This window comes from Acomys minous (genome assembly GCF_964271855.1).
Source record: "Acomys minous genome assembly, chromosome: 1".
NCBI classification, from domain to species: Eukaryota; Metazoa; Chordata; class Mammalia; order Rodentia; family Muridae; genus Acomys; species Acomys minous.
This window is the reverse complement of record NC_140483.1, coordinates 53,337,806-53,354,386: the sequence shown is the minus strand read 5'-3', so window position 1 is coordinate 53,354,386 and position 16,581 is coordinate 53,337,806. Positions and strand designations below refer to the sequence as shown.

The 16,581-nt window shown below is 44.0% G+C and overlaps 1 protein-coding gene across 1 annotated transcript in view; it reads left to right on the top strand.

Annotated features, from left to right (window-relative positions):
- Positions 1-3,564: 3,564 nt before the first annotated feature.
- Positions 3,565-16,581, top strand: part of KIF14 (kinesin family member 14) — a 64,721-nt gene continuing 51,704 nt past the window's right edge. Inside the window, exons 1-5 of the mRNA XM_084778994.1 lie at positions 3,565-3,804; positions 5,145-6,320; positions 8,595-8,849; positions 10,459-10,546; positions 15,814-15,912. Coding sequence (XP_084635120.1) covers positions 5,254-6,320; positions 8,595-8,849; positions 10,459-10,546; positions 15,814-15,912 — 1,509 coding nt within the window. The 5' untranslated portion in view covers positions 3,565-3,804; positions 5,145-5,253. The remainder of the gene's footprint in view (positions 3,805-5,144; positions 6,321-8,594; positions 8,850-10,458; positions 10,547-15,813; positions 15,913-16,581) is intronic.

Genomic DNA, 16,581 nt, shown 5'->3' with positions numbered 1-16,581 from the left:
CATTGGCTGTACATATGCCTACAAACCAGCCCACTTAGATCTTAGACCTTGACTGTTGATAGCAACTCCTGAGCTGTGTTGCAGACAAAGTTCCAAAGCTCACAGAAATTCCCCCGCTGAGTCCTGATGAGAAAGACCTAGCTTATAAATGTTCCGTTTTCACAGGATCCTTCCAGACTTTATGAGCCAGGATGGTGGCAGCAAATGCATCTACAGAAAGAAATCCCAAAGGAGACAGGACCTCAGGTCTGGTCCTACATAGATGCTGGACTGAACAAAATTGACCCCCAGCTTTTCAGCTGTACTGGCAAGTGTGGGTGGCTGGAAGCATGCATGCGGTCCTGAGGAAGGTGAAAGGGCACGGCCATGTGGGCGGCCATGTGGCAATTTGGGCTCAAGAGGAAGACCACCACTGGCAATGGTGGAGGCTCTAATACTGCTACTTTGTGTTTTTTTCCCCACCAGGCCATTCCTTTCAGAAGCACCTCTGGGGACACCCTCGCCACCTGCTCACAGTATAAAATGGCGCTTCGGGTCCCCTATTTTCCTTATTCCCCCCACCAATGTAGCTGGACTGTAGAATTGTCTGATTGGGAAATAAACTGTAAATAGCAACAGAAGCGACAGACACTGCCACTCTGCCACTGCCAAAGGTGAACAAAGTTAAACAAAGACAGTGGGCCACAGTTGTTTGTCTCCAGTCTCCCAAAGCAACTATCACTTGAATGAGTCAAACTTGAAAACACAGAGCCTTGTAAACAGCTGTTCTGCCTGCAACAGCAAAGCGTCCCCTCTAACCTGCCAGGGCTTTCGAATGTTGGGTAATGTGACATAGGAATCCCCAAATCAGGTGGGAGGCTGACCGCTGATCCTGGAAGTGAGGCTTGAAACCGAGTTTCAACTGGTTTACCTACCCACCTTGTGCTGGCCAAAATTTCATTTTGCTGAATTCCTTCTTATGCCCCTTCAAAGAAAAGTGCACGTGGCCTGCGCTGCTTAACAATTTAATTACATACGAGCAAAATAGATGAGTAGCATCACCCGCCCCCCCACAGTGTTTCCTCGTTCTCTTTTAACAGACCGCGATGAGGCCATTATAAAAGGACTTATAATAAAATGTGTCATTATTGTCGGGAAGCCCCAAAATGCACGACTGGCCTTGAATATGGCTTCTCAGCACTTTAGAGTGTTTCATTAGGCCGTGCAATTTAAGAGCTACCATTCGGTGAGCTTTAATCCTGCACTGGGCTCTGTGCTAAGCATGCATTAACGAATTTAATCCTCATTATGGCTCTTTAGGATGGGTAGCTTTCTCATCGGCAATTTCCAGCTGAAGAACCTGAGTCACTCGGAGGAGGCTAAGTGGCTTCCCCTGCTAGCCAGCTGCAGACAAGGTTCCAAGAGAAAAGCGCTGTCTCAGCTAAGTGACCAAAAAATCAACAAATGTCTAAACTGGAGGTGTTGCCAGGTGGCCCTGCAGAATATAACCCTGTGGAATTAAATTGTGAATCGCAAACCTAAGGAAGCGGAAGTGTGAGGACTGTTCTGTGACGCTCTTATGAGGATTTCCTGTCAGGCCCCCGGGGAGGGGCGGGGGGGGGGGTGAGGGGGTGGTGCGGGGGAGGAGCGGCTGTGGGGGAGGGAAAGGGGAAGGGGGGATGGGCACATCCTGGTAAGAACACACACATTAAGACTTGGTCTAATTATTGCCAGCTCCTATTTAATATTTAATTACTGTGTAACTTTTTAGGATTTTTTTCCTTTTTGAGACAGGGTCTTGCTCTAGTGCAGACTGCCCTGAAATTTGCTATACCGACTTCAAAATTCTCCTGCCTCCATCTATGTCCTGGGATTATAGGTGGGGCTACCACACCCAACCCAAGTAGTATGTAGCTTAAATGGACACAATAACTGTAATTCAATTTATTCTCCCCACCACCCACCCCCTCATTTTTTCAAGCATTCAAAGTGTCCTACTGTGATTGGGATCTTAGGTGTTTTTCAAGTTTGGAAGTAATAAAAATAGTAAATATTCTTGTGAATTTCCTCAGAATAAGTTTCTTTCATACAGTTACTAGGTCTGGGTGTATGGATATATGTATTGTTTTCATGGTTTGGAAGGGTTTGTTGACAAGTATTTATTGAGCGCTTAATATATATCAGGCCACATACTGAGGACTAGAGAGACCCTGAACAGACATGACCTCTGACCTCAAGAAACATGCCAATGTACATGACTATAAATTTATACATTGAAGTTTTGTGCAAAATTACCAGCCCTAAAATTTAGAAAGAATTTTTTTACACATACTTATTTTTTTTTTATGTCTGGATTGCTTCCATTTTGTTTTATATGACTTATTTTTCTATCTATGTAAATTCTTTTTTGAATTAGCCATCTTTACCCAGGTTACAGTCTATTATAAAATCATCATAAGTTGAAAGAGACGTTTACTTCTCTGTAATATTTCCTTAGTTACCTTACACTTACTTTTATGTTTTGAGTTATTCGTGATTTTTAAATCCTCATGGATTTGTGTTTATTTTTCTTTCCCCTTGTCACCTCCTTTTACTACTAATGGAATAATTATTTTCTCAATAGAACTCATAAACACTATATTTTTGGGGGGCTGAATTTCCCTGTAAGTAGGTTTTAAGATCTTTAGGAATTTAATAATGAGGGTTGAACAGATGACTTAGCGGTTTAAGAACACTTGTTGCTTGCTTTTCCAGAGGGCCTGGGTTCAATTCCCAGCACCCACAAAGTGGCCCTTAATCATCTTTAACTCCAGTTCCAGGGGCTCCAAAGTGCTCTTCTGGTCTCTGTGGACACCAGGAACACACATGTGCACAGATGTACATTTAAACAAAACACTCATACACATAAAAAAGAAATTGTCAAAGAATAAATAAAAATATTAGAAAAATGACTACTGTGTATTTTGTATATAGTTGAAGCTACTTCTGGTATCTCCTTTTTTCTATTATTTCCACACTGTTAATTTCAAGAAATATTTGGCTAAACTCATTCTATTGAGCTGGTTGGTTTAGTGAATACCTTTTTTTTTCAGGTTTCAAAAAGGTTATTGTAACCTTTACCTTAACAGCTTTCAAATTCCAGCCACACCGCTTGCTAGTGGTCAGATCATTCACAAGTTTAATAACAGCAAACCTCGTGTGGTAAGGTAACATTAATTTTTCATAAAACATTCTGGATTAAAATTTTTTAATTCATCTAAGACACTTAGTCCAAGCCACCACTCAGAGACTTGCGTATGAAATACCAGAATGTTGTTATAATTAATGTGACGGCACAAGTCATTCACAATAAATCTTATTGCGAATAAGTAAGGCATCAGAGAGCCGGGTAACCTCATCCCTTCTCCTGTAAACCCTTGGGTGGTACCTCCCGGTTTGAAGGGAACATGGGCCGTCACCTGGGAGACGGGGCGGGGCGGGTCTTGCGGGCCGTTGCCCAGGAGATGAGGGCGAGGCGAGTCTCCCGGAAGAAGCTGCGCTTCCGGGGGTGGAGAGGAGTGAAGGCTTGTATAACGACCAATCAGGAGGCGAGGCGCGCTTTCAAATTGCTGCCGCCGCGGGAATAGTGAGTCCTGAGGGTCCTGGGAGAGGAAAGCGGCCCCCAGCTGAGAGCGCTGCGGTTGTTCGCCCAGCGGGCCCGGGTGTGCGGGTGGGCGCGCTCGGTCCCCTTCTGTCCGAGGGTCCCTGGCGCGAGGCTCTCCTCTGTCCGCCCGGAAGCCGCGGCAGCGCCGCGGAGCGTGGAGTGGCAGACTCGGTGGGGTCCAGGTACACTGTCACAGTTTGTCGTCCTTCCAGTCCTCTTGGAAATCAGATAGCGAAACTCTGCAAACAAAAACCGTGCTGATTTGTGCGAAGAGCAAATGGCTTTTAGTTTCTAAGACAAGGAACTAGTGTCCTTAATTTCACCTCATAGTGGGCGGGTTCTGTAATTTCAGCTGAAAGTTTTGCGGTAGATGCTTATATCCGAACTCTCTTTTTTATTGTGACGATGCCTCTTAGGTCAAACCTTAAAAGACTCCTAAAAATGAGTTTTAATAATGTCCGAAATTCTTTGATTCAGTGTCATCTTCTAAGGTTTACATCCATTTAAGGAGCGTGATGAAGCGCTGGCTAGCAGCCAGCAGTGTGCTTTGCCACTGTTCTGTTTTAAATAATGCCTAGTAGATATTGTTGGCCTGTATTTACACACACGCCTGTCTTGTTTGTTGTATAATGGATAAAAGACAAATAGTCTACTTACCTAATTTGAGGGGGCAGTGGGCACTGAGTGCAGGGTCAGTCTGGCCTGGAAAGTTCCATACTCTTACCTCAGCCTTCCTAATGCTGAGATTGTAGGCATCGACCACCACACCTGGCTACACATGCAGTTTATAGTTTGTAATGCCTGTGGTACTTATTTGACAGGAGTCAGCCTTGTGACATCACGCTGATCTCCTTTGTGGGCATTCTTGTATTTGGCATACAGTAACGAGTATTCAGAAACCTTCTTTGCTGCAGACTCTGATTAGATGCTGTGAGTCTGAGCAGTGTGTATGGGGCGGGGGAGGGATGGGTACTAAAAGCATGCTGACATAACCCTTTGTTTGTTTGTTTGTTTGTTTGTTTTGAGACAGGGTTTCTCTGTGTAGCCTTGGCTGTCCTAGACTCACTTTGTAGACCAGGCTGGCCTCGAACTCACAGCGATCCACCATGCCTCTTCCTCCCGAGTGCTGGCATTAAAGACGTGCCCCACCACGCCCGGCTAACATAACACATTTTGAGGGTTCTTAAATCACTTGACTCATTTGTCTTGAGATAAAGCTCACCTGTAAGCTCTTTCTAGATTAAGGAAACAAGGATGGGAGGTCTTGTCTTTGAAGTCTGCAGTGTCTATGGATGCCTGGCACACAATGGAACCCTCAGTAAATATATGTGGAGTAACAAGTGAAAGTCCATTGAGGGCTGAGGTTGGAGGAAACTGTGGAGGAGGTGCAGTGGGGGGTGGAGGTGTAGTGAGGGGTGGAGGTTGTGGCTTAGTCTAATGCAGGCCTCTGAGAATTTACTTCTATAGTGGGAGAGCCTCTCTCTTTAAAGTTTGTAGTAACCGTTTTTCTTTTCTTTTGTAGTTGGTCAAATCTTTTCGGAAGCTGAAAACTACAGAATGCTTGGCAAGCAGGCCGACCTGGAAAGTGCTTAGATTCTCCGAGTCCTTCTTTAAAATAACCCGCTGCCAAGATGTCAGTACGCGCCTCGCATAATAGACACGACAGAGATAGGCTGGAAAGTCCTTCTGCCCAGAAGACTCCGTCTGCGAGTGGCCTTGCCCACAGCAGACCACTTAAACTGCCCTTGAAGTCACACACGTCAGAGTGTGAAAACTGTGATCCGTTGCTGGGTGCTGGACGTAAAGCCAGAGACATAAATAGTACTTACGTTATCTCCGCCTGTAAAAAAACCACAGAGGCGCCTGTTCCCCCGGACCCCAGCCGCCTGAGCCTTCAGAGAAGACCTACTTGGAACAAAGAATCGTCTTTACTTGGTAGTGAGGCGGGAGACACTACTAGGAAAACAGCTGATACGAGGCTCAGGTTACAACGTCGTCATGCGAAAGCAGATTTTGTGGGAAAGTGGGAAACGTCAAATACTGTGGAAGGAGATAACGCAGAAAATAACTGTGATGCACAGGAAACAAGGACAGGAGGAAAGCTTTTAAGTCATGACACTTACATCCCGTTGTCTGGAGTTTCCATGAAAGACTCAGACGACACTGGAGTGATGGTTGGTGAGAAATGCAAAGATATATTTCCTGCCCTTAGTACCTCCAATGAAAATAAGACAGCTAAGACTCCAAGCAGTAGACCGCCTATTGGTGCCCAGTGTCAGGCTGACGCTGTGAGATCGGGTCACTTAGCAGCGAACCCGACTGAGAGCAAGCTGGATGTCAGAGTGTCGGCAGCAGGAAGCACACACCATGGGAACGCCAGGAAGGACATTGCAAAAAACGTCAGTACGTTTGGAAGCTTAGAAACAAGGACCCCTATGAAATGTGTTCCAGAACACAGACTAGCACCAAGGCAAGACATGCCTCCACCTAAAAGCCCAGCCATATCAATGCTGAAAAACAGGATGGCGAGCCCTCGGGTTACACCACGGCCAAAAAGTTCTCTTCTTACATATAAAAGGGAAAGATCACAAGAAAGTACACTCCTTCCAGAAGACAAAACCTTTACAGAAGCAGACACCTTAAGAGTAGAAAACAGTCAAGTGACGGTGGCTGTGCGCGTAAGGCCTTTCAGCAAAAGGTATGTTCAGCGTGTTAGCTCTCAGCGCGAGACAGTTCCACGTCATGGTGTAGCTTTAATAAGTCCTCTCTGCTGTTAGGAAACCAGTGTAGCATTTGTGTGTCTGTAAGGTTATTGGCATTTTCCCATGGTGCTGGGAATCGAACCCAAGGTCTCATGTACACTAGGTATGTGCTCCACCATTGAGCCACATCTCGGGCTAACCAGTGTTTAGGCTGAATTGTAGTATATTGATTATTTTTGTGGTAGATTACAAAAATTAAAATCTATATGTTGTATCTGTGCTCATATATATATATATATGTATGTTGCCTTTAGGAAGTGAGCTGGTGTTGATTGTGCACACCTTTAACCCCAGCGTAGGAGGGTGGAGGCAGGTGGATCTTTGAGTTCGAAGCCAGCCTGGCTTACATATAGCAGGTTCCAGGCCAGCCGAGGTTACAGAGTGAGGCCTGGACCTTAAGTGGCCAGGGAGCTAGGGGAATGGGGAGGCTGCTGCTGAGTGACTCATTGAATTCTCTAATGCTGTCTCTTCTCAAATTTGTGATTTGTGGAGGTTAGGAGTATCTGCCTCTCCTTTTGAAAGATTCATACAAGCTCGTAGCTTCCCCAGAGAGGTCTTCCCAAAATAACGCCCCAGAATGGCGACTGTCAGCAGCATCACCTGAGTTTGGTACCCAGTGATGACAAATGCAGAGGCATATCACGCTTGATTTGGATGGCATAGAATATTTCTTCTAAAGGCGATTGTGGTTGGGACAGTCACAGACTGTCTATACGGTTCTGAAAAGTCAGCTGAATGTGGTGGCCACGCCTTTAATCTCAGCACTCACAGGTAGATCTCTGAGTTTGAGGCCAGCCTCTACAGAGTGAGTTCCAGGACAACCAGGGCTACACAAAGAAAACCTGTCTTAAAAAAAAAAAGAAAAGAAAAGAAAGAAAGAAAGAAAGAAAAAAATAATTTAAAAATAGATATAAAATGTAAGTATGGAAATTACTTTTAAATATTTTAGGGAAAGACAGTAAAAATACCAGAAGGTCATGTGATGTGTATGTGAGTGTGATGTGTATCTGAGTGACCTAGAAGTGGATGTGGGGACCACCATTTCTGTGAGGAAACTTAGAGCTTGAACTGAAATTTAGTAGGTAGCGATATGTTAATAACTTCTATAAAAGTCTTTTTTTTTTTTTAAGCAAAAATGAGGTGATGATTAAGGGAGAGGAATGCTGGTGAATTGATCTGAGAAAGTCAAGCTAACAAAAGCTTCAGAGCCATGAAAAGAAGGGAGACCATAAAAAGAAAGCTGTGGGGAGCAAAGCCCATGATGGATGACGACCCCTGAAGGATTCTGGGAAGGACCAAATGGCTGTCTCCAGACTCATCTGGGAAGCTCTGAAAGTGGGGTGGGGCGGAGTGGCACTCACCAGATCCATGAGACAGATGGCTTGGAGGATAAATTAGATTGTCAAGCAGATTCTCAGGGAAAGGAAGGGGACAGGGAGGAGGCTGACATCTGGGCCAGTGAGAATTTTTAAAGTGTCATAGAAGGATGGGTATGAAGACTGGGAGATTTTAAGTGAGGGAATCTCATGCAAGGAAGAACCATCGTATTAACAGTAACTGCTTAGCCAGAAGACACTTCAGATTTAAGTTAGCGTTACTCCAGGTTCATTAACATTGTTGTCAATATTTTACGCCAGCCTTGTATAGATTTTGTTGTTGTTCTGTTTTGTTTTTCCAGTCCATTTCTCTATATAGTCCTGGCTGTCCTAGAACTCGCTTTGTAGACCAGGCTGGCCTTGAACTCACAAAGAACTACCTGCCTCTGCTACCCCTAGTGCTGGGATTAAAGGGCCTCACAGCCTGGTACATTATATAGAATTTTATCCCCATGCTATTTTGCCATATAAAAGGACATTTCATGATTTGAATTGATACATACGCATAGGATGGGAACTTTTTAAATTTTTCTTTCTTTCTTTCTTTCTTTCTTTCTTTCTTTCTTTCTTTTTTTAATTTTTCCATAGAAAAATTTAAAACAGCCTTATGGAGAAGGAATTTGAAATTCCATAACCCTTTGAGTAGCTGCACTGAAGTGACAGGAAATACATTTTGGAGAGACCTTGGTTTCCTAATTTTCTACATAAAGCTAAAGAATCGACTTGCCCTGAAGGAATGGTGACCTGAAGCGTGGAGAGGCCTTTCTGTATTCTGTGGAGATGGTTTTCATAATGAGAGGAGGCTGACTTTCCTCTGTGTGCTTCTTTCCAAAGAGAGAAGACTGAGAAAGCGTCCCAGGTCGTCTTCACCAATGGCGAGGAAATAACGGTGGAACATCCTGACATGAAGCAAATGTATTCTTTTACTTACGACATTTCTTTTTGGTCTTTTGATGAGCACCACCCTGGCTATGCCAGCCAGACAACTGTGTATGAGGCCCTGGCGGCACCTCTGCTACAAAGAGCTTTCGAAGGTTACAACACCTGTCTCTTCGCCTACGGTCAGACTGGCTCTGGAAAGTCCTACACGTAAGTGATACCCATCGCAGGACTAACCAGAGATGTTCATATTTTCTTTTGTCAGAAACTCACAGTTGTAGAGAGGATACAGGGTTTTGTTTGTTTTTTTTGGGGGGGGGGGTTCTTGAGACAGGGTTTCTCTGTGTAATAACCCTTGGCTCTCCTGGAACTCTCTGTATAGACCAAGCTGGCCTGGAACTCACAGAGACCCACCTGCCTCTGCCTCCTAAGTGCTGGGATTAAAGGCGTGCCCCACCACCCAGCTGAATACAGTTTGCTTGCTTGTTTGTTTTTAATTTTAAAAACTTTTTTAAAAATGTATTATATGTGTGTATACAGTGTTTGTGCATGGGTGCATGTGCTGTGTCATGTGTGTGGAGGTCGGAGGACAGTTTTGTTGAGTTGGTTCTCTCCTTCTGCCTTTACATAGGTTCAGGAAAGTGACCTCGGGTCACCAGGTTTGCCTGTCAAGTGCCTTTCCCTGCTGAGCCATCTCACCTTCCCAAGACTATAGTTTTCACATCATGTGGATCTGGGCTCAGGTCTCATCATTTACTCTAGACTAGATTTAGACTTAGGCACACACTTTAATCTCTAGGCTTTAGTTTACACATGAGGTAATTTACCTTGTAAATATTTGTCTCTGTTTTGCTATAACTTATTTTTTGTTGGTGTTATTTTTTGTTTTTCAAGACTGGGTTTCTCTGTGTAGCACTGGTTGTCCTGGACTTACTTTGTAGACCATGCTGGCCTCAAACTCACAGAGATCCCCCTGCCTCTGCCTTCCAAGTACTGAAGTTAAAGGTGTGTGCCACCACTCCTGGCTAATTTTTTTTTTTAATTTTTAATTTCTTTATGGTTTGCCTGCATATAAATGTTTACCACATACATACTGAGTACTTGAGGAGGGTGTCGGGTTCCCTGGAGCTGGAACTACAGGTGGTTGTGAGTTACCATGTGGCTGCTGGGAATTGAATCCAGATCTTTTGGAAGAACAGCCAGTGCTCCTAACCACTGAGCCATCTCTCCAGCTCCAACTTATATTTCTTTTGTAAATTAAAGTCCAAAGAGGATAGTGTGTGTGTGTGTGTGTGTGTGTGTGTGTGTGTGTGTGTGTGAAAAACAAGAGAATTGGTAGTAAGGTATCTCTTCATGCTTAGAGCATTAAAAAACTTCAATCTTTCTTGTATTAACCTATAAGAGTAATTGTGAAGTTACTGGAAAAATACCTGTCTAGAAATTTCAGCCACACACGAGTACCTGGTTTTATTTTCTTGAAGTGGGGTTTTATTAAAGATATTTTTTATATGGTCTTTAAGTGGAAAGGTTAGAAGAAAGGTGCTCAGAAGGAAGGACCAGACACACCAGGGGCATAGGTGCCGGCAGAAGGGATAACGCAGTAAGACAACTATGGTAATTGTGGCTGATGTCAGTAGATTGTAGATTTCAAAACAGCTCAGAAATATTTGCAAGTATAACAAAGTGATAAATACTGAAGTTACACATCTACCAATTACTCTGCCCTGTCCATCCTACATTGTATTTAAAACATCCCATAAATGTCTACAGTTACTCTGTACACTCAAATGCTTCCTTCTTGTCCATAATACACTTCTAGGATGATGGGACTTAATGAAGAGCCAGGAATAATTCCGAGATTCTGTGAAGATCTCTTTGCTCAAGTAGCCAAAAAACAAACCCCAGAGGTATGTTCAAACTCAAATCACGATCATGACCACCAAGACCCGTTGCAAGAGGCCGGGCGTGGTGGCGCACGCCTTTAATCCCAGCACTCAGGAGGCAGAGGCAGGCGGATCGCTGTGAGTTCGAGGCCAGCCTGGTCTACAAAGGGAGTCCAGGACAGCCAAGGCTACACAGAGAAACCCTGTCTCAAAAAGCCAAAAAAAAAAAAAAAAAAAAAAAAGACCCGTTGCAAGGTCTAAAAGATGGCGTTTCCATTGCCCTCCTTCGCTGCGGACTGGAGAGGGAGGGGGAGGAGGCTCCCAATGCAGAGGCAGTTCTTCCTGGGGCAGCGGAGGAATCCTGGTTTTGCTGCTCTGCTGTGTTTTGTAGCTCGGGCTGGCCTTGAGTTCTCAGCTCTTCTGCCCCGGCCTCCTGAGTGCTGGGACTCATGTGCATCACCTCACCTGGCTCCTTACCTGCTTCTCTCCCTTTGTGCTGTGTAGTGGCTTCCAGGAAGGTGGTTATACAAGAAAGAACCTGTTTGCGTATCTCTGTAGTCAAGTAGGTACCCAGTCTTAGTGTCCATAGCAGGCAGCTCTTGGACACCTTGTTGCAGCAGAGGGGGCAGCAAAGCCGGGGTTGGAAGCCCAACTCAGCTTTAATCCTGCTGGCTTCTTGCTTCACTTGTTCATTTCCCCTTTAGGTGGTGTCTGCTGAGCTCCTGCCGCTGCTTGCCAATACCCATATAGGACTAAGTTTTTGTCATCCAGTTGATCAGGAGACTTATCGGGTCTCCCAGGGGCAGGCATATAAGTCATACTAAATCTCTTCTGGAGGTTCCAGGTCAGTTGCTCTGGGTGCAGCCTGAGAATTAGCTTCTGTGCTTCTCTAAGGGAAACGATTATTCTAGGTTTGGGGGCATGGGGTCTCTCTAGTCAGGAGAGAGAAACAGAGCCAAGTATAATCAATTGCGTGCTAAATATATTCAAGCCAACACCCTGTCGTTATATTGTAAGAGTCCTCTTTCTGTTATATTGAAACACAGTAGCAAAGGTATATGTGTGAGAAGGAACTTCCTCACAGTACTGCAACCTGAAAGCCTACTGTGGAGACCCTCTGATGGTGGGAACCTTCTTCATCATTACGTGGCAGAGGGCCTGTAGGCTCAAGTCATATAAAGCTACCAGTCCTCTCATGGGCTCTTACCCGGAGGACCTCACCCATCCCCAATTGCCTCGTAAAGGTCTTCCCTCTGAACAGCACGAACATGAGAACTTGGGTACTTGGTTATCGCACTTAGCTCTGGGGGGCACATTGAGAAGCACAGCAAGCAAGCAAGTGAGTGAATGGGAGGCAGGTTTCCTCAGAAGGAACAACCGTACTTGCTTTTAAGGGCATGTGTTAGATTAGTTTGGAGAAGACATTCCAAGTGGAGGGAACAGCTGACACAAAGGTGAGAGTAGGAAAGTAGGGAGCCTTTGGGATTTGTAAATTGCTTACTTCGGTTTGAGTGTGGAAGGTGGCAAGAGACAAAACTAGCGGGGCAGCAGAAGTTGGTTCCTGGACGGCTTTGTAAGCCAAGCTTCTAGACAGTGTTCGGCCATGGGAGGATTTAAACAGGGAAATAAGATGCTCCTATTTATTCTCTTCTTATAAATATTACTTTTCACTTGTGTTCTTTTCATGTCTTTATGGAGTATGTGTGCATATATATGTGTATTTCCTATGTGTTTGGGGATATGTGTGAGGGCACACGTATGTGTGTGCCTGTGTGTGAAGGCCCAAAGTTGGAGTTGGAAATCTTCACTGAAATTCCTCCACATTACCCTTTGATTCAGGGGCTCTTAATCAAACCCAGAGCCTGCCGACACAGCTGTTCTTGCTAGCTAGCTTGTTCCAGAGATGCCCCTGTCTCAGCTCTCTAAGGATGATAGATGGCCCGCCTCACCCACCCAGCATTTACATGGGCCCTAGGGGTCCAAACTCTGATCCTCTTGCTTGTGGAGCAAACACTTGAACTACTGGGCTAGCTCTTAATTTAATTACATTTTTGAGACAGGGTCTCACTGTGAAACCTTGGCTGGGCTGGAACTTGCAATGCAGACCAGGCTGACCTCGAACTCACAGAGATCTCCCTGCCTCTGCCCTCCTAGTGCTGGGATGAAAAGTGTATACTTTTGGCAATTTAATATTCTATTTTATTTGTTTGTTTATTTTTGGTTTTTCAAGACAGGGTCTCTCTGTGTAGCATTGACTGTCCTGGACTCTCTTTATAGACCAGGCCTCAAACTCACAGCGATCCGCCTGCCTTTGCCTCCCGAATGCTGGGATCAAAGTTGTGTGCCACCACACCGATTTTATATTTTAATCAAACATTAAAACATAACAAATTTCTTTATAGCATTTTATATATATTTAATTTTGATTGATCCTCATATTTATGACTATATATATATATATATATATATACATATATATGTGTGTGTATATATATATATACTCACAAATATATATTCCTGTCTTCAACATGGAGAATGGATGGAAGGGAAATGGACTAGATACAAAAGACTGGCTGTGAGACTTGGGACTTGAGCTGGACAGAGCATGGCGAGGAGCTAGGCTGAGGTAGTGGCAGCAGCTGTGGGCAACAGAGCACACTGAAGAGTCACGATAAGTAGAACTGGCAAGCTTGGCGACATGAGGGGTGGGGAGAGAGCAATCACTTCCTGGCTGCACAGCCAGATGGATATTAGTGGCATTTTCTGAGAACAGAAAAAGGAAATAGAATTAGCTATTTCTATTTAATTCTTCCCTGTGAATGCATGGCCCTCCTGCTTTGTCCCTCCTTCATCATCCCAGTAACTAAGTAGAAAGCAGAAAAGGACACATAGGAACTTGGACTTGACTGTTTCATCTTTCATACTCAAGTATAAGCTACACAGAACAGAATGTGGAAGCTGCGTGCTTGTGCAGGAATGTTCTCCATTGGCCTTAGGGGCAATTGTTTGCAAGTGATGGAAGTCAGGGAAAGATAGATGAGGTGAAAGGTTTTTGGGTTTTGTTTTTCAATTTTTCTTTTTTCTTTTATGGGACAGGGTTTCTTTATGTAGCCCTGGCGGTCCTGGAATTATCTCCATCAACCAGGCTGGCTTTGAATGCAAAGATCCTCCTGCCTCTGCATCCCAAATGCCAAAGGACTAAAGGCATCCTCCTGCCAGTGAAAATTTTAATCCAAGCTTCATCACTTGAAACGTCACCTGATATGTTCCATGGAGGTTTGCTATGAGATTAACACACACTGAGCCCCACTAACTGATTGTGGATATGTCAGCACTGGACTTAGTCGTTCATGATGGTCGAGGGGAAAGTATACAGATGTCAGTCATAGAAGGTGGTGAGCCAGCATGATGACAGACTGCAGGAGCCTCAAAGGAAACGTGGGGGTGGGGTGGGCTTCTTCGTCATGTGCCCCAACTTGTTTCCACCACATCTTCATCCCTGAGTCCTCTGGGACTCCCATAAAAGTATACTATTTAATATAAAATTGACATTAATATGTGTTTGTGGGATTCCCCCACCTGTGTCACAGCATTTGTAAATGATCTTTTTCGTGATATTCTCACATACCTGTTCGTGTCTAGACGTGCTTCGCTCCTCTCCTGTGACACCACTGTGTGCACTCTGCTTCCTGTCACTCATATGCTGTATTGCATCTTTATCCTGAAGGAACTCACATCTAATTAGAGATACAACACAGCACCGGGCCCGGTCTTCTATAGATCTCACGCAGGTAGCCATGGCTGTGGTAATGTCATGAATTCAATGGCGTCAAGTTTAGCAGACAACTCTTTTTGCTGCACGTTTTAGATCCTTTGGCTCTTCCATTCTTCCTGTGCACCATTACACTATCCTCCACACATTCTCTGGGCCTTGGGAGAGGTGGTGATGTACCTGTGTTTAGGGCCAGGCACTCCACCCTCACTTACGCTTACTGCTTTGGTTAGTTTCGCACTTGTGTATTAATTGCTGTCCACTGCAGTAAGAAGTTGCTTTGGCGAAGTCTGGGCACAGCACTAATCTATGGGTATAAACATGAGTATAGAAGGTAGTTTAACAGCATGATTTTTTGGGAAAGCAGCAGTAGGCTCACACCGAGTGCCTGTGACCTCTCCAGGCATGGGCTCCTGACTAAGTATATAGAACCCGGGCTTGAATTCACTGCCTTGGAGCAGGCCCCAAGTCCAGTCAGAAAGCAGTTGATTACGCCCATACCAGGCATGCCACAACTGTACTAAGGGTACAGCTTGTCTGGCAGGTCATTACTGTAGCCACCAGACTCCTGCTGACGAAGACTTGATGAGTTTTCTTTACAAGCAGTCTGCATAACACCTTCTGGCCTGCTTTGAATTTTTCATAAAAATGGAGTCATGTCATGTGTAACCTGTCTGTCTGGCTTCTTTCACTTAACATGATTTGTTGGAGGTGAATCCGTGTTATAGCAAGTTATCAGTCAGTACTTCATGCCTTTTGGCGGCTGCATAATAATACAAAAGGCTGCTTATATCTGTTGCTGTGGACACTGCTATACAAATTTTCACTTGAATAATCTATATTCTTTTGAATGTCTAAGAGTAGAAATGTAAACCATGAGGTAAATTTGTGCTTAACCTGTGAGGAACATTTTCCCCACAATGGCTTTGCCATTTTATATTCCTATTGACACTGGAAGATGATTCAGTCTCTTTTTATCCTTATCAGAACTTGTTTTTCTTTATGTATTTTTAAAATTATGTGTATGAGTGTTTGCCTACGTGTACCGTTGCTCTTAGAGGGTGCAGAAGAGGGTGTTGTATCCATGGTAACTGGGATTACAGATGGCTGTAAGGTCATGTTGGTGCTTGGAACTAAATCTAGGTCCTCTGCAAAAGCAGCAAATGCTCTTACCTGCTGAGCTATCATCCAGCCTAATTTGTTTGTGTTATTGTTATTGTTGTTGTTGTTTACAGCCTTCCTCATGGGTATGAAGTGACTGTCATTGTCGTTTTGATTGGCATTTTCCTGCTGACAAGTGATGCTGAGCATCTCTTTCTGTGCTTGTTTGCTTTTTTTTTTTTTTTTTAAATCTGGTTCTTAGAGAGATGTTTGTTCCAGTTCTTTGCCTGATTTTTTTATATATTTTATGTTGGTGGAAAAACTTCTTTGTATATTCTGGAGCTGTATTCATATTAGCATATGCTTTGCAAAAATGCCATTTTAAAGTAAATTGGATTATTTGTTTCTTGCCTTCCAGGTCAGCTACCATCTTGAAATGAGCTTCTTTGAAGTTTATAATGAGAAGATTCATGACCTTCTGGTTTGTAAAGGTGAAAATGGGCAGAGAAAACAACCAGTAAGAGTTAAACAATTTTCACTACATTTATCTATTTGGTTGGTTGATGGGTGGGTGGGTTTATGGGGGAAGGGGGCACATGTGTGTGCCATTGCATGCATAGGGAAGTCGGGACCACTTGCTGAAATCAATTCTCTCCTTTTACCATGTGGATCTTGGGGATTGAACTCAGGTCATCAGTCTTGGTGGCAAGTGCCCTTAACTTGCTGAGCCATCTCTCCTCACCTTAAGTAATTTAAAAAGTGTGTGTGTGTGTGTGTGTGTGTGTGTGTGTGTGTGTGTGTAAAAGAGAGGGAGAGGGAATGTGGATGCACATGTGTTATGGTGTGGTGTGGGTATGGGTTGACAAGACGACAGTCTTGTAAATTCCATTTCCCCCTTCTTCTGTGGATTCTGGGGATCAAACTCAGGTCACTGGGCTTGGGAGCAAGCACTCCACCTGCTGAACCTTTTTGCCTGTTCTTACTTATCATTTGAGTTTTTGTTTTTTTCCCCATTTATGTTACTGCATATATTTGAGTTCTCTGGAGAACATGGCTTTAATTTTTACAAAAATACTTTCATTTAATAACAAGTGCTTGTGATTTCCCACTTACATTGTTATCTAAAACTATCTAAACATTATCACAAATGGAAATTAAATTAGTTGAGACTGAACTTATTTTTAAA